Source organism: Pleurodeles waltl, chromosome 3_1 (assembly GCF_031143425.1).
Source record: "Pleurodeles waltl isolate 20211129_DDA chromosome 3_1, aPleWal1.hap1.20221129, whole genome shotgun sequence".
Classification (NCBI taxonomy): domain Eukaryota; kingdom Metazoa; phylum Chordata; class Amphibia; order Caudata; family Salamandridae; genus Pleurodeles; species Pleurodeles waltl.
In genome coordinates, this window is record NC_090440.1 from 1,315,825,164 (window position 1) to 1,315,852,861 (window position 27,698).

General features: G+C 41.8%; 1 protein-coding gene across 3 annotated transcripts in view; it reads left to right on the forward strand.

Moving 5' to 3' along the window:
• Positions 1–27,698, forward strand: part of SEMA5B (semaphorin 5B) — a 715,815-nt gene that overhangs the window by 537,048 nt on the left and 151,069 nt on the right. For all 3 annotated transcript variants that reach the window (XM_069224666.1, XM_069224667.1, XM_069224668.1), the window contains 2 exons: positions 6,741–6,954; positions 12,353–12,638. In XM_069224666.1, coding sequence (XP_069080767.1) covers positions 6,741–6,954; positions 12,353–12,638 — 500 coding nt within the window. The remainder of the gene's footprint in view (positions 1–6,740; positions 6,955–12,352; positions 12,639–27,698) is intronic.

A 27,698-nucleotide genomic window follows, 5' to 3' on the forward strand; every position in this document is an offset into this window, starting at 1 on the left:
GGGCCATACTAAATTGAGTGTCTAAAGGGGCAACGAAGGCATGTGCACCCACTTACTGTACCCCAGGGCACTTTGATAACACAGAAGGGTCCACAGACTTTTTCAGCACCTTCTGTGATACAGACCTCGCTGGCATTACACGTGAGCCTCTACCATCTCAAGGGGTAATCATTCATTTGATTGGGGTGACTTTACCACTGCACTGCTGTACATGCAGAAACAAAGGAGCTGTCAAAGGATGCCCTGATTGTGAGCCACATATGAGGTGGCAAACAGGCAGGAAGCCCCATGTGGGGGACCCTGAAGGTGAAGAAAGGGGTCACAGGGACCCCTCAGGCGTCCCACTGCAGGCGACTCATTCACTCATTGCACCTGCCAGCAGAGGGGGGGGGGGTCTCTGCCCTCCTTTGTAAGGCAGCCATGTTGCAGCTTGCACTCTGAAAGGCAGACCAGGTGCTTCGAACATCTGGGACGCTTTTCATTAATGCACGGGCCCTCTGGGCAGGCATGAATTTGCAGCTGTTGGGGGGGCAACACATTAACTGAAAGGATGCACTGACCAGGTCTGCGCACGGCTCACCCTTTTAAAGGTGCGCTGCGGCAAAGACCAAGGCAGAGCACCCTTTACATACTAAGGCCGCAGATTTCTCTATTGCAGGGAAATTGAGACAATTTCCCATTGCTGTAGGAAATATGTTCGTAGGCAATGCTTTGTAAGGCGATCCAACAGCTGCAATCCCTGCCATGGTTCGAGTAAGTTTTAGGCTATTATCCAAAATGCAGTTGTCAATATGAGTCGGGGAAGGGCTTGATGGCCCTTAGCTTGTAGATGAATTAAGAAGTATGCCTAACTTACCTGTCATGTGCTGGAGGTACTTGCCAAGTTGGTTGTGTGGATTGATAGGGTGTGCAGCCTTTCTTCTGCACCTTTCCAGCCGATCAGCATTTTGCAACCTGCATTGCACCATGTAAATAAACAACGCAGCAGTTTCCGGTGGGAAAATCTGTCTCAAGGGAAGGGAGAGGATGCTGGGTCACAGAAGTGCACCGTCCGTAAATGAAAATAGCACGGGGCAAAAATCCGCCTGCAGAGTGCATGGGTGTTTGCCCAGCTGTGAAATACCTGCAAACCGACTGATGGCACCCAGCATAAGGACCAGGAAAGAGGGCCTGAAGGCCGTTGATCCAGGTCAGTGTGATCAGGCAGGGTTGTAGTCAGGTAAGGTGCTGGGGGGAAAGCAAATTACGTAATGCAGGGGAAAGTTATTAGCCAATCAGAATCAGTGGAATACTCTTTTACATTTCAGGACGACATTTAGTCAAACATGCATTTTCTGAAGGATGTGTGGATGAAAAGAATAATTAAAGCTCACTTGCCAGTTTCACGCTCCTTAGCATTAGGCAGGGCTGTGCGCATGGGAGAGTCAATTAATGAGTTCTCAACGGCGCCTCCTACTGGAGGTAATATAACTCTTTGCTCAGAAGAGTGAGAAAATGTAGTCCTGGAAAGGCAAGACCTCAAACTTCTTTTCCATTGAATGAGATGGAGCGAGTTTGCAAAGTGAAACATCTGTGGAAAAATTGTAGCAAGCAAATTTTAAAAACATGCAAAAAAACTTGATGTTCATGTGATCCAGTTTCCTCAAAAAAGGATTATTTAAGCCGTCGGGGATTTGGACCTTAATGGACTCAGCTGGAGTGAGCACGCTGGTTCGCTGGAGGGAGACAAAACGGCATTGTAATATTTTTCGCGTGTATTTTGTAGGAAGTATGTTTTCATTTAAACCACGTGGTCATTGATTGTAATTGCAAATCTCATGGAATGACTGGATTTCTACGCCTATTTTTCATCCATCTGCTGTGAAATTGTAAAGAAATAAGGCACTGTCTGGTGCAAGTTGGTGGTGATCCTGTAACTTGTAAAACGAAATTGTTGTGCTGTGCCCTGATGAACAAATCACAACAAGGGTCAATCAGTCACAGACTGCTGATGGCCCGCGGTTCATGAAATTAATCGGACGGACAGAACTAAATTGCATGAAATTGCACAAGTGCACGAAACGAGGCGAATCATAGAGAGTTGAGCAATGTGCTGTTCACCTAAATGTCTTTCCATGTCCTCCACTATTAATATACACTTTTTTTTTTATTTCTTTCAGGTTTAGATGCCTTCTTTTAAGATTGAGCCTCCCAGACAGTGCACGCTGTCTCATTGCAAGATACCTATTGTCAGTTTACTAAGAACTTGCAGTGGGCTTAAAGCCGCCCATTGGTTGGCTTTATTGTCACTCATTTTCTTGCTTCTGAGTGCATGCTCGCTTGCCTTGTGCATCTTGCCTGCCTCTGTCTGCTGGAGCTTAGCCTTTTCCAGGGAACCTTTCTCTTTTTTTATTAAAGGACTCAATGAGAGTGCATGTGTTTTCCTACAGTCTCCCTTGTTTGATTCTCTCCCTCAGTGATCCATGCCGTTCTCTCACTCTGTACGTCTCCCCAGAGTCCGTGTTGCTCTGTCTTTTCTGTGTGGTTGTCTCCCCCACAACACTGTGCATTGTTCTCGCTTATGTGCTTCTCCCTTTTACACCTGTAAGTCTCCATTCTTCCTTGAGTTGTTATCTCCCTCCTGTGCATCTCCCCCAACCCCCTTGTAGCGCTCTATCTTGTATGATTCTATTCCCTTCCTCCCCCACACTTACTACCACAACCTGGCCATGGGTGGAGGGCAGGGGATGGGGTGGAGTAAGCTTTCATTATGGAGGGCCAGGCTGCAAAATTCTGCCTGCCCTTCTGCTTTATAAATAAAAGTATTTTCACGCTACTTCATTTTTTTTTTTTTTCAATTTACTGATTCATCTTGGATTGATAAATACAAACAATGGCGCCTGCATCATGCAGACGTGCATAATGTGTGAGCATGTCTGCGAATGCCTGAAAAATGACGTGACCACAAGCGGCCATGTCATCACACTTTTTTTTCATTTTGTTCATGCTGTACAGCATCGATATATTTGCAGGGCTGTACATCATCCACACGTTTGCAGATGTTGTACACCATGAACAAAAGGCATTGGCCAAGCCAATAGGTCCTAAAGGCAATATCTGTTTGCTCCGTCAATGACTGTTTTGTAATTGCCTATCTTAACCATTTTTTACATTTTTGGGTAAAAGTTATAATTTGTGTTTCTTTTCAATTTGCGCAATTGTATGTGCAAAGTTCAGTACTTTTATTAGACATCTGCAGAAATGTTGCATGCACCTTTAAATGTCTGCAGGCCAGCATTTCACCATTCTGAGGTTGACACAATGTATTAGGATTAGTAGCAATAACAAAACATTGGTAGTACATGTACTGCAAGACTGCAAGTGAATAGGTCAATTTAATAACCTTCTCAGATCTGCATGAAAGGGCACCCAGGTAGAGAATGTACTACAGTGCAAAAACAATGGTAGCTGGTTCTGATGTATGTGAATGAATGAAAAAACAAAAACTGAGAAACCACATTGGAGGAAACTTAATCATTGAAGACCAATTTTAAGGAAATACAAAGAAAGCGGAAATTACAGGAAATATTATAAAGGAAAGATCATTTTAAAACAGCGTAAAAAATTAGACACTTCGGTGAGGATTAGGGGTAGTGAGGGTTTTTACGTTCTGGAATGGGTGATGTTTAGGAGTTATGATGGGGTTTTTAGGGTTCAGACTTTGGAGTTTAGGGATGGTGAGGGCTTTTAGGGATCAGGCATGGGTGGAGTTTAAGTTGGTGAGGGTTTTTTAGGGTTCATAGATAATTGGAGTTTAGGGATGGTGAGGGGTTTTAGGCTCTAGGGAAAGGTGGGTCGTAAGAATGTTTTTTTTTTTTTTAGGTTTTATGAATGGGTACATTTTAGGTGTGCTGAGGGTTTTTAGTATTCAACAATGGGTGGATTTTAGGGCGTTGTGGGATTTTAAGGCTTCAGGGATCCGTAGAATATATATGTAGAAATTGTTTTTAGGGTTCAGGAAAGGGGGAGTTTAGGAGCAGTGAGGGGTTTTAGGGATCATGAATAGGTGGTTTTCAGAGACAGTGAGCATTTGCCAGGGTTCAGTGATGAGGTGAGCTCAGGGATGGTGTAGGATTTTAACTGATAAGGGATGAGTGGGTGTAGGCATAGCAGGACATTTTTAGAGGAGTTTTAGGGTTTAGGAAAGGGTAGAGTTTTTTGAGTAGTGAGGAGGTTTTAGGTTAAGAGATAGGTAGAGTTTAGGAGTAAAAAGGGCTTTAAGGGTTCAAGGTTGAGTGAATTTTAGGAGTCAGAGATGGGTGGAGTTTAGGTGTGGTGAGGGTTTTTTAGGGTACAGGGATGGTGGAGTTTAGGGTTAAAAAGGGGGTATAGAGTTCAGGGATCAGTGGAGTTTTATGGGACAGCGGTAGGTATAGTTTATGCTTAGGGAGGGATTTTTAGGGGCCAGAGATAGATGGTGTTTACAGGAGGTGAGGGTTCAGTGAATTAAAAACATGCAAGGTAATTGTTTGACAATGTAGAAGATATAAACCAGAAATAATGTCCCATGAAGTAAAGGATTGAAATATATTCCACAAAAATGTTAGGAAAAGTAAAACCTGCAACCATTTTATTTACACCTTAAAAAATAAGTATGCCGAAGCCAATGTCGAAAAATACATTCTATGAAATGGCACATGCCATTCACCTTGCACATTTCCATTAATGTGTTTATAAAACGGTTTATCAGTAATGGTTTTCCATTAAATCATTTTTCTATGAAATCACATACAACTGACTGGTTCTATATAAATGTGAAGAATTTAGTATGAAATATAAAATATTTATGTATGTGATTTTTCTAGTTGACTGAGGTCTAGTTCTTAGCAGATAGACTGTGGCCATATTAAGAGTGCACAGATAACCACTCAAATAATCTTTGGAAGTCTACTGGTGCATTAAGACACTTGCACATAAAAAATAACCATTTACAGAAAATAAAGGTAGATTCAAGTCATGGAGAAAAGTTTGATTAAATCATAGGTCAAAGTGGGTGGGATCTGAGGGGCACGACATGCCCATACTTTAAGCTGACAAAAACAGTTCCCATACTTCTTCTTAAAAGACAGCTGCCCTGGGATGGTTAATTCATAAAGTAAAGACACCTCAACTAAAGTGAATGGGAGGGACTCTCTAGTGCTCTGAAGTCGAGGGGGCTAGGGGGGAGGGGACAGCCAGCTAAACTAGGGACAAGCCTTATTGCCATGGTGTCTGTTTCCTTAAAGAAATTAAAATCTGTGTGATTGCTTAATCTGCGAATGTAAAACCTGCTTGCAAGTCTGTTTGTGCTTTAATTGTGAGATTTCTGTTGAAGTGTGTGGTGATGTATTATTTTGGAGTGGTGTTACCAATTGACCTGTGTAGTGAATGCTTTTCATAGTTATACAAAATGTTTACACTGGGTTCAGTCTATTGCTAAGGTCTATATTTTGGAAGCACTTTTTAAATCTTCTACCAAGATGTTTTTGCACATTTTGTGTCAGCCTATCTTGTACTGTGTATAATGCAAGCTCAAACTAATGACATATATATTCACAGTGCTTTCTCTCACAGGCTGAGATCTCATAACATTCCAAACACAGAAGTCACCATTCTCCACAGCACCAACCAGAATTCAATTCGGTGGCTGTCTGTTACGTATACAAACATAAGCAGTGATCACATTAACCCGTAGAGGTTTCATAACATAAAATAGTGCACCTGACACTGATTAGTTTAAATTGCATTTATTTTTCATTCAAGGTTTGTGTTATTTTATATGTGGTTAACTGAAGGAAAACGACCAACTAAATAGTTACAGAAGATATATTATATATTTTTAGCCATCCCATTGATCCCAACCCCACGGTCAGTGACCCCGCCCTATCGCGCTCAGGATCATGGTTCCATTACGTTTTTTAATGCACTGAATTAACAGAAGCACAGGATTCTGTTTCATAGTGTGTATGCTATATGCTAAAGAGGTGCATTTAAAAACCAATCAAGTAAAAAATAAAGACAAAAATGTTTGGTCTTGTTTTGACTGGTACAGTGGAGCCACTGGAAAAGCACATAAATGTATGCCACTTTCAAGTCTGATTTACAGGACGTGTTACATGACTGCATTAGGAATATCCTGCTTAAGCATTCAACACTCAAATAATCTAATATAAAATAGACATGGGAAACTACCCAAAGTGTTTTGTCTGTGTCCTCTACAGTCCTCTAAATTGCAATGCTTCTTGAGCTTTATATTCAGACATTGTCAAACCTCTGTAACCGAAGTGTATTTGCAGTGCCACATCACTCATAATAACTGGGACACTTCACCTTCAGGTTTGCATTGAATTTATCCATTGGAACGAGTGACTTCAAACAGTTTACAGGTTGCAAGAAGCAAATTGATGTATGCAGTTACTTTGACAACTCTGGCTCCTGCACCTTGGTTTGCATTTGCTAAATCCATTATAATTCAATTTACTGTCACATTAACATGCGGTATCCCTCTAGATTGCTCTGCTCCCTAGACCTTCTTGACAGAAATGATCCCTTGTGTGTCATTTCATTATACCATCGAAAGCAATTTGTCCGTATTGATTGCAATCAACAATCACGACGTTTTCCTGGCTTGACAAGTTTGATCCCCATGAAAAGGTTTGTGTCCCTATATGTCTTACAGAAGTCGCTTGTGTTAACAGTGTCCCCTCTCTGTTGAAATGCAGGTGGGGAATCTTAGCAGAACAATCGACAAGATAAACGGTGTGGCTCGGTGCCCGTATGACCCACGGCACAACTCGACGGCTGTGATCACATCGCGGGGTGAACTCTACGCTGCAACAGTGATTGACTTTTCTGGACGCGACCCCGCCATCTATCGCAGCCTCGGAAGTGTTCCTCCTCTTAGAACTGCGCAGTACAACTCAAAGTGGCTCAACGGTAAGCATTAGCGCCTACTTGAAAAAAAGATGTACCCATATCCCGGACCACTGCAATCATGCGAGTGTGCGGCCGCAGCGTTTTTCGCATAATTATAGATTTGCCGCATAGGCCACAATCTTCCTCATAATCTGCATATTTAAACAAGAAAATTGTTTCTAGCTGAAACAGTTCAAAAGTTATTAAAAGTGCAGCAACATGTTGCCGCGCAGTGAAAGGCCCTTTGCAAAACAGGACTGGTAACCTTTTTTGTTGCTTATTGCTACCTTTGGGTATTCAAATGGTACTAACGAGGTGCAACCAAGACAATGTTATCAAGTTTGAAAATGTTGAAATAGTGAAGGAATATTATTACAAAGTGTGCCGCATTATGCTGCATAATTTGCCTTATCCTGACTCATAATTCACTAAACCCTGCAGCATAATATTCCACCCTCATGCCACAGACGTCCAGTGGCCCTGCCCAAATGTAACCAATTTCCGTCTTTTGTGGTTTGAAAGCAATGTACGTAGTGATGAGAGTCCTCACGTCAGTGGTTGCAGAAGAAACTGGTAGACACATTATTGACATATGCAGACGTGTGAAACTCAGGACCTTTTGTCTGACACAAACATACAAAGGATTTTTTTATGCAAAATGAATAGTCAGACATGCAGCTGTTTTGTGTGATAGTATACTTTAGGGCCGCAACAATGACTTCAGTATAGATATGATTATAGTTATGGTTTATAGGTAAAGGGCGTTTCCATGTGGATTAATAAATGTGGCCCCTTCTGACAAATCTACAAAACACTTTGCAGAGAAAATGTAAACCACTGCAGTTGTAAAAACTGGTCCAGGGCCCCCCCCAAACATACATTTTTAAAATTCCAATACTGAAGTTTTAGACCAGGCTTGAAAAATAACGCTGGAAAGATGACCAAACGTCACCAGACCTGGGTTGAAGACCCCTAATGTAATGATGAGTAAAACTGCCCAGTGATTATTCAGAGATTTGATCAAAAGGGAGGGTAACACGTTTATTGAATCCACAGATGACTCGGAAATATGAACATTTTTGTTTGCTCTTTTTATACATAGGGAGAAGTAAAAAATCTCCCATGAGTCTGCTAACCAATCAAATCAGAACCAATGAGTTTTGAGGGTACTGAACACATGTAAAGTAGGCTCCGGCCGAAGGCCACACCCTGTGTCCAGGCTTCCAAATTATGCCTCAAATGGTGCCCAGTGAACCTTTAAAGAAAAAAAAGACACCATGCACGGTGAGCTTTTCTCCTCAACCCAATGTCTCTGGGCATACATAGCCTGCACCCTGCCCAGTGGGCACTGGGAAAGAGCGTTGGCCCCAGCCTGTGCTAGCTTCAGGCACCCTGTACCAGTAGAGCATGGGCCTGTGACTGTGCCCATGTTACCCCTTCAGTCATGTTTTAAGCTGCACGCCACTGAGCAGCGGCTGGGCACAGGGCATCACCAACTACCATTCTCAAACTCTAAGACTTGCTACTTCGCCTGTTTTGTGGCTTTGCCTATTTTCAGTAGACCCCTGTGACTGACTTTTGGCAGCGTAAATGTATCATGCTTTTTAAAAATGTCATTATTGGCTCATAAATAGAGCACACTATAAATTGTTAGAAGTTGTTTTATTTTGCTAGTCTTCAAGTTCCAATAACCTTTTCAGTATGATATGGAGTTTTTCACCATTGGCTACAAGGTGGAGGACACGGCCCAGTGTCCTCTGACCAGTGTGCTTGTTGGCACGTCCTGTGGCAGTGCCCAATACTGTTTCCGCAGAAGCCCACAGGCTCAGCCGTGTGCCTTGTACCTCTGCCGGCAGTATTCAGTGAGCACTTTCTGTGGCTGCGTCCTTACCTCTACTCCCTATACCCACCAGACGTGCATTCTTCCTTGTTCAGTTTCACTGCCTCAAGCCACCAGTACGTAAAGGGTAGAGGGGTGGCCCTTCCCTGTGGGGACAGATATAGGCCAAGGCCTGGAGTCACACTCTGTCCAGCACCTCAGTCTGCAGTGCCATCTGGGCTTTGACTGTTCTCCAGCTTGTGCCGAGCCATTGCTCCTTGACATGTTTTAGTACTACCCAATATGTACTGGGCACAAGCATGTGTTGCCTATAAATAACTGGTAACTTTGCATTATGGCCCAGTGATGCCGCCGAGGGATTCTGGTGACTGAGATAGCAATGTTTGGCCATAATACAAATAGACACAGGTTACAGTAATATGTATTTTATAAATACATGCTGATTTCAAAGTTATTGTTTTGTTTTCGAACAGGGATGCTTTTGAGTAAATGAATTATGCACTGCACTATTTGGTTATTTCTACTAGAAAACAGAGAAGTGGCTAATTAGATTATGAAGAAAGTTGGTTTTTTTTTGCAAACATTATATGAAGGGTAGACATGAGAGTTTATCAACATACCTTCATGGTTCAGCTAACAGTGGCCATGATTACTAATAAATTGGTGAGGTCAGATTCACCTTTACTGGAAAGAACTGTAATTAAACAGAGGGCTATGTAATGTATTTTCGCTTGCCTCATAATGTAAATACAATGTCATGCTTGGAGACTCATTGGGTGGCTAGAAATGTGTACAGCTTGACAGCTGCTTCCAAAGAAGCGATTCGGTGCTAGCCAGCTTGGCGAACCATTCCTAGTACTAACCTTCCCTAAAAAGGAAGGTCTTCAGACCTTTCTTGAATAGGCTTCTGTTTTAATCTCTCTCAATTCTTTCAGCAGGTCATTTCACATTCTAGTTGCCATCACATAGGAGTGGCTGCCCTGCTAGCCTTTCGAACTGTGGAAATGTAGAGAAATCTCCAGTTTCAGGAGCAAAGCTCTCTGATTGAAGTATAGTCACTAAGGGCCTGATTTAGAAGTCAGCGAAGGGGAATACTTTGTCACAAACATGACGGATATCCTGTCCACCGTATTGCGATCCAGTTATTACTTATGGGGATCATAATACGGCGGACAGGATACCCATCACATTTGTGATGGAGTATTCCTTTCACCACCTTCTAAATTAGGCCCCTAGTCTGCTACAGAAGTAGCGAGACCCCTTTTTGTGAATAGGTAATCATCATGACCCTTTTTATGGTCTGGCTTGACTGCCCAGCTGTTGCCAAACAGTTATGTGAGCATCTCCACAACGGGGGCTTTGACTCCGCCCATGTTGGGAGTCAGGAGTACATATTCTGATTGTGCAGAATTTGTGCACTTCCACAAAAAAAGTGTTTGCCTTCCACAAGGCATTTTGGTTATTTTTCCAGCTGCCTGAGCCTGAAATTTCAGGCCCCCCCCATGACATTGTAATTTCATTAAAGTGTATTAGATAACTGGATAATTAGTTTTTCTCTGGTGGCAGCACAAATGGGAGTAGGATAGTGATTAACCTACACGGAGTTTTAGGTCTGACCTTTTAACTTAAACCAATATTATTCTGCAGTTCTTTGTTTCACACAAATACATATCCATTCCCATGCTACTTACTAGTAATGCTTCACATTACCATACAAAGTCCTTCAAAGTCAGACCGATTGGCATTGCCATTGCTTGTATTTAATTGTAGCTAGTGAAGTTGCTTCAGGTCATAACAAAAAGACTGACTTCTCATGCAGTTCAGAATCAGTCATGCTGCTGTGTTTTGCACCCACTGCAGTAATAAGCATGGGGTGAGTGTCTAATCAATATGCACAGAGAAAATAAATATAAAAGGGACAGGAGTATATGATCCTAAAATGTCTTTTTTGGAATTCTGAATCGCAGTAAGCACGATATCCCAAGGTCTGTTGATTTGTATATGTCACTAGATGCCATTGCTTCCATTACATGATTTTAATAATTGAGTTCATATGAAGTAGATCTTATATAACATGATAAAATATCGTTTTTTTCTGTGGCTTTTCTGAGTTTTTTTTATACTTGTTTTTTGTTTGTTTTTGGGAGAAAGACTTCTTTTGTATAAAGAACAAAATTCTCTTTCTTTACATGGCAAATTGTTTGAAATAACCTTTGATCTAATTTCGTTGGTAACAACTAATAAAGAAAAACGGAACGGCAAAGAGATTCAGAAAGGTTTTGTAGTTAACCCTCCCCCCCAAAAAAATATTATATATATATATCCAGCATCAGACAATCACAAGGTTGTAGGACATCTCTCTTTAGAATTTGAAGTTAGAGAAATACTGTATGTCACCAAGAACACCACAATAGTTTAGCTGCCCACATCAGATCGAGATTTACATGCTGGAGCAATCCCCGCGTGCCGAAAACATGTCATTTTTGGGGCCTTTCTTTGTGATTTGCCTCCACCACTAGATGTCCCCCTACAGTTTTAACCTTACACCGCCTCACTGAAGTGATGGCCTGTCTATCACAGTAGGCACTTCCTCCGAAAGTGCTTTGCAGCTCATGCTACTAGTACTTATGGTGGTGGTTTGTTTCTGTTAGGAGTTGGAGGGCTTTGGTAGCCACTGACACACTGTTGATTATTAATATGCAAGGTTTGAGCTAGTATGTCCGTTGAAGGGGTGCGCAGTGGGTTGTGGGGTTGTAAATTGCGAATTGAGCACATCAGCCAGTTTGGGTGATGTGACTTCTGTGTCGCTTTTGGAAAAGGGTGGTCAGAGTCAGCACTATCTTCAGCCTTGGTACAAGGTTGAGCTGTGTATTACACTTATGAATAGACTGATGGTACGAGCTTTACCAACATGTGTGAAATATTCCCAGCTCTTTCAAACAGTAGGCACAGATTTTACGTAGCTTTGCTAACATATCTCTTTACTGTGCACTCCTCGCGACGTCGCAGATATTTTTACTGATAACACATACAGACATCACAAAACAGCTACATTGATGATATAAATTGGGTCATCTCCCTACTTGTAAACCTTTCTATGTAAGATTTGCATTCTATTACCCCGGGTTTTCCATGATTTGCTGGCTGGCATGGGATCTTTTGTTTCATAAGGTAGCGCAGTATAAAAGCTTCTATAGTAATGGCGTCAAGGTGGGTAATGGAAACCATTTTAGCTGCTTCCAAAGGATACACCAGTTAAAGGCTCTGAGCCAGGTTGTAGGCCCAAGAGGTATACCCACTTCAGAAGGGTTCTAAAGCTCTTTCACCCACTGAGGGTTACAAAAAAATAAGAAGGAGAAAAATAGTAAGAAAAACTTTGGAATATTGAACCAGGAGTTCTCTACCAGCAAATATTCATCCTGAGCCACTTGATTGTCTACAATGTTGCACTCACATACCAGTTCTAATAACATTTACAACACTGGGACACAACACGTCCGTACTGGGAAGCGCTAGATATATTTAACAGTTTATATTATCAATAGAGGATATCATTTGTCAATTTTTTTCTTTTTGCAGAACCAAACTTTGTAGCTGCCTACGACATTGGCTTGTTTACGTACTTCTTTTTCCGGGAGAATGCTGTGGAGCATGACTGTGGGAAGACTGTATACTCTCGGGTGGCCCGAGTGTGCAAGAATGACTTTGGGGGCAGATTTCTATTAGAGGACACATGGACAACCTTCATGAAAGCACGGTTGAACTGCTCACGCTCCGGCGAGATCCCTTTTTACTACAACGAGCTGCAGAGCACTTTCTACCTTCCAGAACAAGACATGATCTATGGGGTCTTCACTACCAATGTGTAAGTTGTTCTATTTTTATTCTTCTTTCTGAGTCTTTGCTGACGTTTTTCATTTTTATACCTTCTTTTTTGTATACATTTCTGGTTCTGCAAAACTCTGGTCTTGCCTTTCTCCAGAATAATGATCAGCCCTGTCATTGGGTGGATGGAACAATGGGTTCTACTTTGAATCATTAACCAAGAACCAAAAGTGGTCTTATTTATTGAAGACGTGTCCTTGTGGGAGAATATTATTCATAAATCATGCATCTTGAAGCTAAACGAACTATCAACATAAATGTGCAGTCCTAAATATTTGATGTTGCTTAAGAGGTTTTTACACATCTCTAGCTTGCAGGTGGCCTACAGTGTGGTCTCTAGTGGTTACTCTGCTGTCAGGATGAGCGTATACACATCTTTAAGCCTCTTTACCAGAAACCCTATTGCATCATCTTCCAGAGAATAGGCAATCTTCAGTGTTTTATTTTGATTTTATGTATTGTTTTGTTAAAGGCCTCAAATAGTAACTCTCAACCTTTGTTCGTCTGGAAGCCATTCTCTTTGTTGCTTTTATAGTTCATACACAGGGTTGGAATAATACTCCAAAATTATTAAAAATTAGGGATATCTGTCCCAAATTCAGGACAGGGATGTAAACGGGTGTAATCGGTACCAATGCCTCCACCTCACTGAATTAGTTCCTGTGGGTCTCTCCTAGAAGTCCTGATGAAAGAGAATGGGGACATCAGAGTAACAACTGAGAGCCCGATTCTGCTCTTCCTTCCCACTACAACTACATTACTTGTCTGATAGGTTACCTTCCCCTTCTGATGTCACTTGCCTGAGGAGTGATAATGAGGAATTTAAAGTAAAACCCGTAAGTCCAGAGTAGTTCAGATGTGGGTTGTATATATCCCCTCTTCCAGGTTTGACGTCCCCAATTTCTGGATGTCTTCTTTATCCCTGGGTGGATGGGCTCTTGACCTCTCAGTGCGACAGCCCTTACTCACCTCTGTTGGCTGTTCCCAGATGGGTCTTCCTGCTAGCTCCACCTTCTTCAAAAGAATGACCCTCCTCTTCATTATTCAATGTAGGGAACCAGGACCAAATCTCCCTGCTTTGATCAGCAACCAGCAAAATTGTTGGGCCCATTAACTCTCACACCAGGAAGTCGATTGTAGGACCTATCTGCTGTTTCAATATCTGATGGACCTTATCCTACGTGAATCACGCGGTGCAAAATGCCCTGACGACATTCCATGGTAAGGTATTGTGACCTAGCAATAGGTCCGTCACTGTTAGATTTGAGAGCAGAGCCTGTGCCTCAACTCACCCACCTGTAACATTAAAGAGCCCTTGCAGCTCGGACACCTGTCTGTAACTTGCATTATACAAAAATGAAATTGTCTTTAGTTGCTGCCCTCAGGAGAAGACTTTCGGAAGGGAAGGTGATGCAAGAAAAATCAGTCCCTAACATTGAGAGAATTCGGTGTCTAATAGTGGGTGAGAAAACGGAAGAAAAATAAAACATTGCTGGTGTGTGTGAGAGGGGACACCTTGTTGCAGCTTTCTTTTTTTTTTCAAATGGCTGTTTGCCAAGTTGGAGTCCAATCTTTTGGCTCACTTTGTTTTCCAGCTGTGTCACCTCTCATGGGACAGTCCCCAACATACATGCTACATCACAAAGGGATACCATGACTTTGTTGCACTTCGTGTGCAGACCTGTTTTGCTAGTTCTCTTAATTATCTCCATACGTTGTCACTGGTTGTAAAATCTGGCCCATTCACTACAGCTCCAGGAAGTTTCTAGTTGTCATGCTTGAGTTACACATACACCATCTTTCTATCTTCTATTGTGCCAGAGCCTTCTGTGCTGTCATTGCTACCAAAAAGTAGACCTACATTCTGATAGTTTTAGTTCTAAGCTGGATCTTGGGTTATTTGAAGCTATTTGAGGGGTAAAGGGGCAGTCTTCATTTTTAAACCTGAGCTCCTGTGGAAATATACATAATTAGTGACAGCAAAGATATTTCATCGCTTCGTCTGAAATCTACAAGTAAGCATGACATATGTGCCTGCCACGCTCATAATGAGACCAGGAAACTTGAAGCATTTGACAACTTATCCCTCAGAGGTAAAAGAGAAATGTTTTGTGACTGATTTAGCTGAGTGCACGAAGCGGCAGTTAATCCTAATTTAGGCTGACAGGAGAACGCAAGTACCGGGCAATGAAGAACCTTGCGTAATTGGTGCAGTAGAGAATGGTTGCTTAAAACTGCATACATTCTAATGAACCCGATCCAGGCGGAAGACTTCCAATTTCTGAAGCAAAAATGGCTTTATTCAGGCTTTCTTCTGCCTGAAATTGCCTCTCCTTCAGTAAAAGTCAATGAGGGAAATATATTCTCCTAAATATTTTTTTTTAATCTCCCACTTAACTCTTCTAAAATGTTGGCATGCATACTCGTGTCCTGGAAAGCACCTTTGCATGGCCTAGCCCCCTTCATCCCCAAAAACCTTTCCAAGGAGTGATGCGGAAATGGTTAACAAACATTCAGAACTTGGTCCATACGAGGACTGTGGAAAAAATGTAACGACTTTCAGATACTAGATTTTTTTCACACTGATTCATACATTTCTTTTATTAAATTCCTTTGTTATTCTGGGACAAGGAATGTTGAGGTACCTAGGGCAGCGGGACAGAGGAAGGATAGATGTCATTTAGGCACAGCCTGGGATAGCAGCTTCTATCCACTGGTTTGCCCTTTTGGTTAGCGCTGCCCTTGGGATCACTCATGTTTGAAGTGTTAAAGGCACTGAAACAGAAAATAGGCTGCCAGATATCTGCCATTTTTAGGTCTAGCATGCAAGCGCTTTGACCTGTTGTAAGTATTGTGGGCTTTTAACCACGTCCTCCGTATGCCCATCACTTTCACTCGTTCATTGGCTTTCTTTTCAAAAATCCTTTTTTATCATTGGTAAATGCTTTAAGTTTGTCCCTCCTTGGGGCGGTTTTGTTACCGCTTTGCAGACTGTCCCTGTTACATGAATAATTGCATGATTGCCAATAAGTTTGACTGCAAGCAAACTTATTTTTCTTTTTTGTCCCTCCTTTGCGCTCATGTTTATGGTGGCCATGGTGCTTTGAATTGGCTTGCTTATGTCAACTGTTTTACTTTTCATTTTCAATTTAGGTGGGAAGAAATGTCTAGTTAGGAATTTGCAAAGCTAATAGCTCTAACTCTAGCAAACCCGAGACCGATTGCATTGCAAATGCTTGTTACTTTGTGTATTTTCTGGTTCTTGTTGCTACCCTAGGCCTGCTGGAAGAATAGGAATGGGAGACAGTCAGGATGTGACGAGGGTGTGACTACAGGAGCCCTAGCGCTATTATGTCATTTCCGATACCCTTGGCATATTGGTGAATCAATGCCCATGAGCAGTCATTATGATGTAATCAGTTGTTAAGAGCATAATGGAAGGAACTGAGGACTCCCTAGTAGAGGAGAGTATAATACTGTGAAATTATAAGTGAGAGCACAAGGCACACTCAAGCAGACTCCTCACATATGCATGTAAGTAGAGGGTGAGTAGGCACTAAAACAGGAAAATATTTGCTGTTTCAAAATTCCAACAAGTCCTGAGTAGTCAAATTTGTGTTGGGTTGTATTCCAAAGGTACGGATCCAGCTATGAAGAGGAACAGAGATTTGGCTGAGTTTCAGGTAGAGCTGTAGTTCCTAAAGACGGAGTGTTTGTCAGCTACTTATAAGGAGTGTTGGTTCTGAAATGGAAACTGATGCAGCTTAGGGGATACTACGTTTGTTGCCAGTAGCCGCAAGAAAGGTAAAGGTAAATTCTGGGAGCTGGACATTGGCAAAAGCCACACTAGGTCACAATCTTGTTGAATTATAACGTGATGTTAATGTTAAAAAAATAAAAAAGTGTCATGGTTCTCATAGATTTGCCATGTTATTGCGGTTGTACTTAATTGTTTAGACTAACGTGACAGTTTTAGTTAAAAGCTTTAACTTGCGACTCCTCGAAGGCGAAATGATGCTATAATCTTTAATCTCTGATGACATGCTCCAATAAATGTGCTCAACTCGAGCTGGAAAAAGATCGAACTCCAGGAAATAAATTTAAGCTAATACAAAATAGTATTTGGAGCTGAATCCCCATGGCCACCACCAGCAAGTTAGGGACAAGTTGGCATCCATACGATGTTGATTTAGAGGAACGACGCTGCTCTACTGCGGAAAGAACCAAATATCCTCCTTGCAATGAACTGAAGATCGTTTATCATCCAAAGAACATTCCTGCCGTTGAAGCCTACACTGTTTTTGCCTGCAGTATGTTCTCGCATTGAGACTCATTCGGTGTTTCGGTCCTAGAAGTATTGTTGGGCCATAAAACAGGAGCACCCTCTGGGTTGTTCTATCAATCTTTTTTCCATTACCGTGTGACAGTATTAATAATGAAATATTTGTGGTGGCTGTGCTGCTTGACTGAAGATGGTTTTGTACAAGAGGGTAGGTGTGCTTATCCTGGAGATGCTGAATCTGTTTAATATTGCTCAATCTACCTGTAAATTTGCACACTATGGCAAGCAAATGCAATACATAATCGTCAAATGACGAACCAGGGAGCACCTTCGATAGGTTTCTGTTGTAGACTGCTCGTATTTAGTAGTATCTTTCTCTCACTGACATCTTGTAATCTCATTGACAGTAACTTCTAGGAGGATTCACTTTCAGTGACATTCTGTGTGATTGCTGGACTTAAGAAGACAAAGAGGCAGGAATATTTTGGAAAAAGTTAATAGTTTGAACATAGGGTATATGTCCAGTCCTGGCTTCTAGATATCATGGAAAGGATTTCTCTGGGAAATCACATCCTGGACGTGTTGTGTTCTAATGAATATAAACTGTCCACTCCTATATGAAATATGTTTTAGCTTCTCCACAGAGTGCATGTCCCTTGATCCTTAGGACGTCAGTTTGTGACGATGATTTGCATTTGTCTCTTCTACATTAGGTACACATGCACAGAGACTCTAAATACCGTGCAGCTCAAATGGTTAATGAGGAATAAGCACAGAGATTCATTGTGAGAGCTCTCTAGATGTTACACTGTATGGATGGCAGTGCATTGTACAGAACATGTGTGCTTTGTGAGGGATCTAATGAGAGGTCCATTGGAGGATATTGATGATAATGAAAAAAACATTGCAGGTAAACGGGGCTTACGGATTGGGACAAGGCGGGAAATAAAAATAGTATATTAGCCGGAAACATAACTAAGTAATTTGTCAAGATTCATGGAAGAATACGAAACTGATATGCACATCATCTGCAGATATCAGCTGTGCAATGCATTGAGGGTTGATTTGAAATCAGTTCAGACATTACCTTACCACTTACCACTAGTACATGTACCAAAACTTAAGATGAAAACTAAACTGAAATTGTGACTCTATTAGGTTTTCAAGACATGTACCCCAGATGTGCTAACAGGGAGCCATAGGTGCAGTAAGATCCAGGGGCACATGTCTTGTGAAGCCACCACTAATGGTCACAAGATGAGTCCGGATTGCAATACATTGCCTCAAAAGTGACTTTTCTGCTAAGGAACAGACTGGGTCAAAACAGCTAAACACCTTTTTGCCTGCTGCTCCAAAAGTACCTTTAATTGGTGCTGCCTTTCTCCTTTTGCAAAGCTCTCCCTTATGTTCTTCCTCCCTCCACGTTGAGTTCGAGGATGCTGCCTCGACTACCAAAAGGATCTGCTGACGAGGACGAGCAGTTCATGGTAGAAACAAAATAACTTGTCCCGGCCGGCTGATCAGGGAGGGACTGATCAAAAGTGACACTATTAGTCATATATTTCTGTCAGATTTTGAAAAACGCCAATTTTGAGTGCGTGGCAGTAATTCACCAGCTGTTGGTGTCTCTCGAAGTAAAGCTCGTTGTGAATGAACTGTACCGCTTAAGGCAAACTTTTGGCTGAGAAGCATAGTTCATGTGAATTTTGACATTATGGCTTATAGACCTGTATAATCACATCAGCATTTTACAGCCTACATTCATGCAAGTCATTTGTCAACTTTGCAATGCCATGTGTTCAGTTTCCTTGTCAAGTACTCAGTTTTCTAAATATTATTCAGACTAACAGGTGCACTCTCCTAGAAGAAACTAAACACGGTTAAGAAATCGGGAAATTGAGGCATTTCCAGGATCAGGCACTTGTATTTGTAATGAAGTTAATACTTTTGTATTGGGGGATAACACTCTGTGATCGGCTGTCTGAGCGCCCTAAAACATGGCGCTACAAAATCTCACAGACCGTGATATACAAAACGTAAACATATGGAGCACCATTCAATCAAAACAACCACAGAATGTAGTTTTAGCAGTCGGCTACAACATACATAGTCATAGTAACATTCCTGGACATGCATATTCACAGTTTAGGGTTCTTAGAACGCTAAAGCTTTGGGACAACCTGCCTGTCTGAGTCAGAGCTTCACTAAATAACCAGAAATTGATTAGATTGCCCTGAAAGCAACCCCCACCCCAGGCCTAGGATTCTGGTTCCATACCAGAGTTTCTAAATAGATAAGATCTAGGCAAAGGAGTGTCAAGATTCACTATATGTAAATGTATCATCTTACCCAGCTCTTCTACATACAACAAGCATATACATCTGCAATGGCATCCTGTGACCCATTGGAAATCATTGACCTTCGTGGCATGGCGCTTGTAAGAAACGCTATACCCAGTGCTTTAAATGGAAAATAGAAGTGCATGTACTTACAATTTAGAGTTTGTGTGTGTTGCTGAGAGGCGCTGGCACTCTTCCATTGACTGTATTGCAGCTGTGCTGAGAGTGCAGGTACTCTCCTTTTAAAAGAACTCAGTACCTGCCATTTAAAGCAATACATTTTCTGCAAAACGGTACGATATGTGGGTATCCTGATAACCTGACATGGATCCAGTCCCCGGAGCCTCGTTTAATGTCACCGGTACAGAGAGGCTTACGGTATGCTTTTGAGAACAGATTTACTAAGCACTTTCAGAAGCACAACTAGGATGAATTACTGCGCCTGCTCAGTACTTTTGTGGTTTGCTCCTTGCTTCTCTCTACAGGCGTACAGTCAGAAACAGGACTGCAGATTTGCCCGTACGTATCTGGGTGAAGGACGTGTGTGTAATTGTAAATGTATAAATATAGCGCTTGCGGCGAGTATCATTTTGTATCTCCACTCGTACTGTTTTACAGATATACACACTGCACATTCACATATCTCAATAGCACAGGTTCACGTTCTCTCGTTATTCCCGCCTGTCTGACTGCAGTTGCCCCATTGCGTCGTTGTCTGAAGTCCAGCCTCTTGGCCAATCAGCGCTCGCGGTGTTTGATGACAGCGCGGCCATGTTACTCCAAAACAGAAACGAACCTTGAACGCCCGGCTCATAGCTACTACATGGGATGTTTTTCATGCCAGCAGACACAATTACACCCTTGATATTACCCACGCAAAACACAGTGAAAAGGCAGTAAAGCACTCCTGGGCTGCGGCTTCTGCCGAAATGACTATGGCGTCATTTGGGTGGAGGCGTTTGTTGTGAGTTTAGTAAATCCTGGCCTTGCGGTAAGTGTGCTTATATTTTTAACTTTTTCATGCTTTGGTTATAACAAACGCTATTTCTGTCTTCTTAATGGCAGGGAGGAGTAGAGGGTTTGGGATTTAATGTGATGTTTACATTACAGTTGAAGCCTTTTGCACGGTAGCTGTCGGCTCCCCTCAGAACAAGTGTTCTATATAATATATAAATAGGCTTTGGGAAATTATTTTACACTGTAAAAATATCCAGAAAGGATGCGCGGTGCTCCGGAATCCCACTGCAATTGTTTTGACCCATTACGATGCAAGTGAACATTTTTCAGCCCATGCCCCATTACATAGCGCGTGCAGAGCGTGTTGTTTTGTAGTGTTGTGTATTTATTTGCCCAGGTACTTATTTTGAAAGATTTTTAAGGCAAACATTAACAGTTTCTTTTAAGAGACCCTGGTTTTCTTGAAGAGCTGTTAATCAGTATGTTTAATTTACCCTCATTTGCTACATTGTTTCATCAAGTTCCTTGATGAACACTTCAACCATCCTGTAAAGAGGCCTTTAATTCCCACTATCCTAATATGCCAAGAACATTTCCAGGAAATTTCTGCAGAAATTACTAAGCGAAAAAATTTCAAATCTTGTAAATCAACCCTAAAAGCATTACTGTCCTAGTGGCTTAAAGTGGAATCTTTGTCACTACAGTTCTCAAATAATCCTAAACTCTCCTTTAAAGTGATCTTGAAGTCCTGCTAAATCATGGCCAATTGCAGTGATCTAATGCACTTCTAAATGCAGTAGTTGCGTAGATCGCTCCAGAAACTGCTGGACTAAAACCCTCAAAAACCTGTGAAGTAGTTCAATACAACACACGGAGGGAGAAACACATTATTTAGTATTTATATGTTCATGGAAAACAGTCCATGAGACAATATTGGTATACTTTTTCAGAAACCGCTTGTTAACACTTCCTAAAGGCTTCATAAATTCCACAAAAAATGGTGATATGCCAAATTGTGTAAATCGAATAACAGCATCGGTCACAGTGTGTTTCATAGACTATCTTCTTCCTCTTGGCTACATATATGATAAATATTGTTTATCAGCCATTAATATAGACAAATCTTGATGTTTGATTGATGAAGTTCAGATGAATGTCGGTAATCTAGACCCCATGGTAATGATACACCAGTCCAAAATAGTGGCACATCACACCATTGGTCCTGCCTTTGTTTCTGTTTTCTTTCTTTGTCTTCCTCCTTTCTCACGTTTCTGCTTTTCTTGTTCCTGTTCTGGCTGAAAGTCTTGTGACAAAATTGAAGTCCCGCCCCTCAAAAATGAATGATGGTGCCCAGCACTTGCAAATACCTGCAGACTTTGGCGCAAGATCAGGTGTTTCTTTTTACATCAGCCTCTGATAAGCCAGATGTCACTAAAGGAGTTAACATGGAGTTTGGATCTCACCCATTTCTGTCTTCATGACACCAATGGGTTTGCAGTGTGGTGTACTTGGAGATCTGCTTGAATTTCTGCATGCCACGTTTAGTCCGTGTATTACACAGGCATGGTGGGCACCCTTACATTAGGTTATCTTTTCAGTAGAGGATGGATTTCTGTCCTCTATTTTAACTAGACCTGTCTTTATGTTGTTTGGCAGAAGAGCTTCTTCTTTGTGGTATTTGCTCAGTGCCTGGCATGGATACTTATTCAAAGCTCCTGCTGGCTAAGAGGGCACAGATGAGTTAACTATCAACTAAATATCAACTACTGTTGATGTATATCACCACAGCCAATGAAGGGGCACACAAATTGAATGTGGCCTTTGAAACAATTCATCTATCTGGCCAACCACACCTCACATTGATCTGCGGGGTGGGCCACAACTGCTCTAAATCGAAGTCAAAAGATACTGCTAAAGGCAATCCCTCTAAACCAGCCTAGACCTCAAAGGTGTATCAAAAGCATGGGAGGGACCAGGCACCTTCAGGAAAAAAAATGGACCAACTCCAGAAACAGACCTACTCTGAAGAGAAAGAGAGAAACAGTTGACGTAAACAGAAAGCTCTTGATGGCAAGAGAAAAAAGAGGCATCTCGGGGCCAAAATGAAAGCCCTCACAAGGAAAAAGAGAGAGTTTGAAAAGATACAAGATCTCTCTGAAGCCACAGCACGTCAAACAACAACCAGAGCAGAAGGTTGTGGAACAGTAAACACCACTGAAACCAGAACTACTCTAGGAACTTAAGGAGGAGTGCTTTGATTTGAGGAACATGAAGAATAGTTTCTCGAGCGCGATCCAGAACAAGCCGGGGAATCTACGAAAGATTGGCAAAACATGTATTTTGTCAGTAGAAGAAACGTTAGACTGTTACCTTTGAGAACTTCCCCCTAGGATGCCATCACTGCATACAACACAGGTATAAAGAGAGCAGCAAGCATCTATTTGGTACAGTTGGAGAAACAACAAACTAAATCATGCTTCCACCTAGAGACATTACTGCCTGACCAGAAGACGAACCAATTCCTCCCAATGCTGGCCAGTGTCCTTGACCAGGTTAGCAAGGCCTTTAAAGAACCTGTGGCTGCAAAGGCCATCAGCCTAAGGGTGGAAAAGAAATATAGGGTCTCTACCAGAGAGCCCTCTCACATCAGGAGTAATGCCCCAGCAGACTCTTATCTTCATAGCAACAACTCGAAAGACAGCCAGTTGCCCCACCTCAACAGGTTTACCAGTGGACAAACAGAAAGAGGGTGGGCATGGTGGGCAGAAACATTGAGAGATTAGTGGCAACACAGTGATGCATAGCCAAACAAGTATGCCCACCACCAATAGGAAGAAATGGAAGAACTCATGCAACATCTGCCTGAAGAGTTCAAGAAGACGGCAAGATCAGTGCCAGAACCTGCCTCAAATCCATACTATACGCTGCAGATGCAGCCACTTGGTAACTTTGCACTGCCACAACTCTATTCCAGCATGCTTGGCTATGAGTATCAGGATTTGTAACAGGCTTCACAGTAGACAGTCCTTTTGAGGAGACAATGGAGGAGGTGCTGCAGTGCATGAAAATAACACCCATGAAGGGAGGTATGCATCCAGCCACTACACAAGCCACATTCACACAACACAACGCACCACATCCACAACACCTCCACCAAATAGCAATACGGTTCACTCCCAAGGCATCCCTTTCGAATTGGAGCCAGGGGAAGAGTATCGCCCCAGAGGGAGACCATCCACCAACATGTGATTGTGCAGAGAGATTCCTCCTACTTAAAAATTGGAGGGTTCCGGAAGAAATGGAGAAATATGACTTACAACAAATGGATACTAAACATCATCAAACATGGTTACTGCATAAAATTAACAAAAACATCTCTCTCAATACAACAAAAGAAAAGTAATAATGACAAGGAGGAACAATGTCGCCTACGACTAGAAGTTAAATATCTCTTAGGCCAGAAGGCAACAGAAGTGGTGCCCCAAAAGGAAATCCACCAAAGAGTCTACTGTATCTACTTCCTGGTGCCAAAACTACATCACCCTAAGACCTATCCTGATCTATGAGTACTCAACAGGTCAGTCAAACTACAAAGGTTCAAGATGACAACACTGTAGTGGACAATGTACACTACCAGTTCAGGGTATTACCCTTCAGGATAATATCTGCATCGAGTGTTCACAAGTATCTAGCTGTTGTGGCAGCATGCCAGCAAGGGATATACACACATATCTCTACCCGAAGGATTGGCTAATAAATCCAAAAACATTCGAGCAATGCAAGGACAGCATGGAAATAGTCAGGAGGTCACTACACAAGCCGGGAATCTCCATCAACTAGGATAAAACATCATCAAAAACAGAAAAAGAAAATACTTTTTGGGGGCACCCTTGAACTTACAGACAAGAGCCTCTCTGCTCTGCTTTGCGACATTAGATCAAAGTCACCACTACCAGAAGGGTCAAGGTCTGACAGTCAGGACAGTGCGGAAATGCTAGGCATGATAACCAATGCACCCCCTTAATATCTCAGACGAGACTGTGTATGAGATCACTGCAGAAGTAGCTACAGCAGCAATGATCACAAGTAACAGGTAGTTAGGGTAATCTCTTGGTTGTTACAAGCCGGGTACAAAGAGAAATACAGTGGTGGAACTTCAGCAACATCACAGCGGAAAAACATTTCAAACTAGCAACTCCCTCAATATTCATTATGATGGGTGCTTCCCACATGTGATGGGGAGCTCACACCCTAAACTTAGCATCAGTAGTCTCAACAACTCAAAAGGGCTGACTAACGCATAATTATGTTAGAACTCAACCCTGCAGGTCTTCAAAAAACACATGAGGGGAAGGATAGTATTAGTTCAGGCAGACAATATAACAACAATGCTTACCTCAGTAAACAAGGGCTTACACATTAACCAAACTAGCCCAAGACGTAAGTGAATGGGTACTAGACAAAGGGGCATTACTTGTGCCAGGGGAGCTTAACACAGAAGTAGACAGACTGAGCAGACAGGTAAACATCACACATGAATGGAAAGTGAAAGAAGAAATAGTAGAAGATGTCTTCCTGTAGTGTAGGTTTATTCGCAACACACAAAAATGCAAAATGTGAAAACTTCACTTCCAAATTTCACCACCTAAGATCACTAGGGCATGCCCTATCAATAAACTAGTCAGAGATTCTTCACTACACCTTTCCTTCAATACCTTCAGTGCCACATGTGATACAAAAATACAAGCAGGAGCAATTGACACTGATTCTGATATCAGACAGACATGGTCCTTAAATGTACTGGAGATGTCTTAGAAACAAGTAATGAAACTTCACTGCATAAGGACCTGTTAACAGTACAGGTAAGGCAAGTGTGTCTCCTGGAACCAAACACCCTGAACCTGGAGGCATGGCTCCTGAAGATATATATTTTGGGCATATGAATTTACCAGCAAAGTCAATGCAAATGCTTAAGGAAGCTAGATGGCTTGCTACTAGAAAATGTTATCCAAACAGGTGGAAGAGGTTCATACCTTGGAGCAGTAAGAAAGGAGACTGACCACATGACTCCACAGTGATCCAATACTTCCCACAACTGTTGGATAAACTCCTCTCCTATGCCTCACTAAAGGTCCACCTTGCAGCTATTGTAGTGTACACACGTGGAGTAACAGGAATACGTTTCTGCACCACACTAGTGTTAATATGATTCCTAGAAGTAGTAAAAAAGGTTTCTCTACTGAGAAACATATCCATGACTACATTGAATCTCTGTGTGGTGCGAAAACAGCTGTGGAAATCACCATCTGAGCCAATGCACAAAGCACAGCTAAAAGTCCTAACTCTAAAGACAACATCCCTAAATGCTATCACATCACTAAGAAGAGTTATTGAAATCAAGAACTTACCACACAGAAACCATAGCTTCAAATACAGAAGGATAAGATAGGAATGAGAACAAACTAAAAATTCATACCAAAGATGGTATCACGTTTCCATCTTAACCAAGCTATACAAATATCAACCTTCTTTCAACAGCCAAAAACACAGGCAGAAAAGACTCTGTACCCTCTGGATATCAAAAATGGACATTATGTACTGCCTACACAAAACACAAATATTCAGAGAGGAAAGGAACAATTCTTTGTATCCTCTCACTAAGGGAGCTATAGTAAGATGGATAGGACACACAATTCAGATTGTCGCAGGGCTGCAGAAGTAACACTCAAAGGGAAACTGTAAGCACACTCAACAAGGAAAAAACAAGCAGCCCTTGCCTTCTGGGAAGCGTGGTGCTAGACAATGTCTGTGCTGTAGCCATATAGAGCCTGATTTAGATGTCAGTAGAGAGACTACTTTGTCACAAACGTGACCGATATCCCATTCACCGTGTTACGATCCCTATAGGTTATAATGGGATTGTAATACAGCGGACTGGATATCCGTCACATTTGTGACGAATGATTCCCCTTCGCCTACATCTAAATCAGACCCATAGTTTTCAATACACACATTCAATATCTACATTCACAGAGCTTTACTGTGTGGACATTCACGCCAGAAAGGAGGACCTAAAAGGACAGAGTGTTAAAACACTTATTTGCAAAGTCACACCCAGAAGGACCCAGCCACCCAATAGAAAGATATAGCTCTATATAAAAAATGTACAGCATGTGAATCCAGAAAAGATCCACACTGCAAGACAAAAGGGTTACTTACCGGAAGGAGCAGTTTTGCAACTTGAAGAATTTTGTGGATTCACATGTGACTTACACACCTTCTCCTAATGAGGTATACTCGCAAATAAGACTTTCTTAAGAGCAGATCCAAGAAGAAAATACATATGTTAAAGTCACCAAGGGAGAAAGAATCTGAAGATAGCTGCAACATTGAAGCGTTTCCAGGGCATGCATCTGACACCATCCAAGGAGGGCATAGCACCAAATGGTTAACAACTTGATTACTCCCACTCAAGAAATAAAAAAGTCTACATGGAGACAATTCTGGCCCAACCACTATAGCAGAATAATGCAAAGCATGTGACTCTAGAAAGTTTCAGCTGCAAAATTACTCCAAGCAGTAAGATTTTTCTTTAGTTTCATAGGGTACCCATCTAGTTCAGGAATGCTGATGGCATTTGTTCCTCAACTCTATATAAATTTCTGTGATGGATTTATCACTACGCTCTTGAATAACACCTTTAGTGGTACCCTTGATTGTCCCATTCTTCGGAATGCATACCTCATTCATAACGATGAGATGAGATCACCTAACTCATTTCATATGCTTCATTGAAGAGTCACTGGCAGACGTTTCATTGAACAGTCACTGTAGAGGTCACAGTGGGACCTAGAGACCTAAAGGTGAAGGATGTGTACTGCGATTTCCTGTTGAAACCTCATGGTTTAACCGGTGCATTGCAGGATTTACAACAATTTACTTCATTTCTGTCCATTAAAAAATTCTGTCATCTGCTTTATACCCACTTTCCTTTCTCAACACGTTCTTGTGTCCTCTCTACCTAGTTCTTCTTGCACCATTCTTCTGATCCAAGTCCTGCCTTCCTCTGCTCCTGCTCTCCCCTCACTCTTTAAACCCTCTACACTTCCCTACTTCAGTAGCCAAGGGTTCCATTTGGAAAAACTTGCAAATCTAGAATTTTCCTGCTTTAGAAACAGTGAAATGTGACAGACATTGGCATACTCTGCAGAACAGAATAATTATTTCACATGCATTCACCACAAGAACAATTATTCATGAGTTGGCATGTGCTGGGGGTAGGCTGGCACGACAGGAAGGTATAAATAGATTTGTGGGAGTGAGCATACTGCAAGGAAAGAACTTTCAATCTTTTTAAAAGTTGAATGATTCACCAGGACAGAAGATCATGAAATGGGCTTTCTTATCATGAATGGTATCCACATTGGACCAATGGTGTTTGGATTCAATTATAAACTTGTTG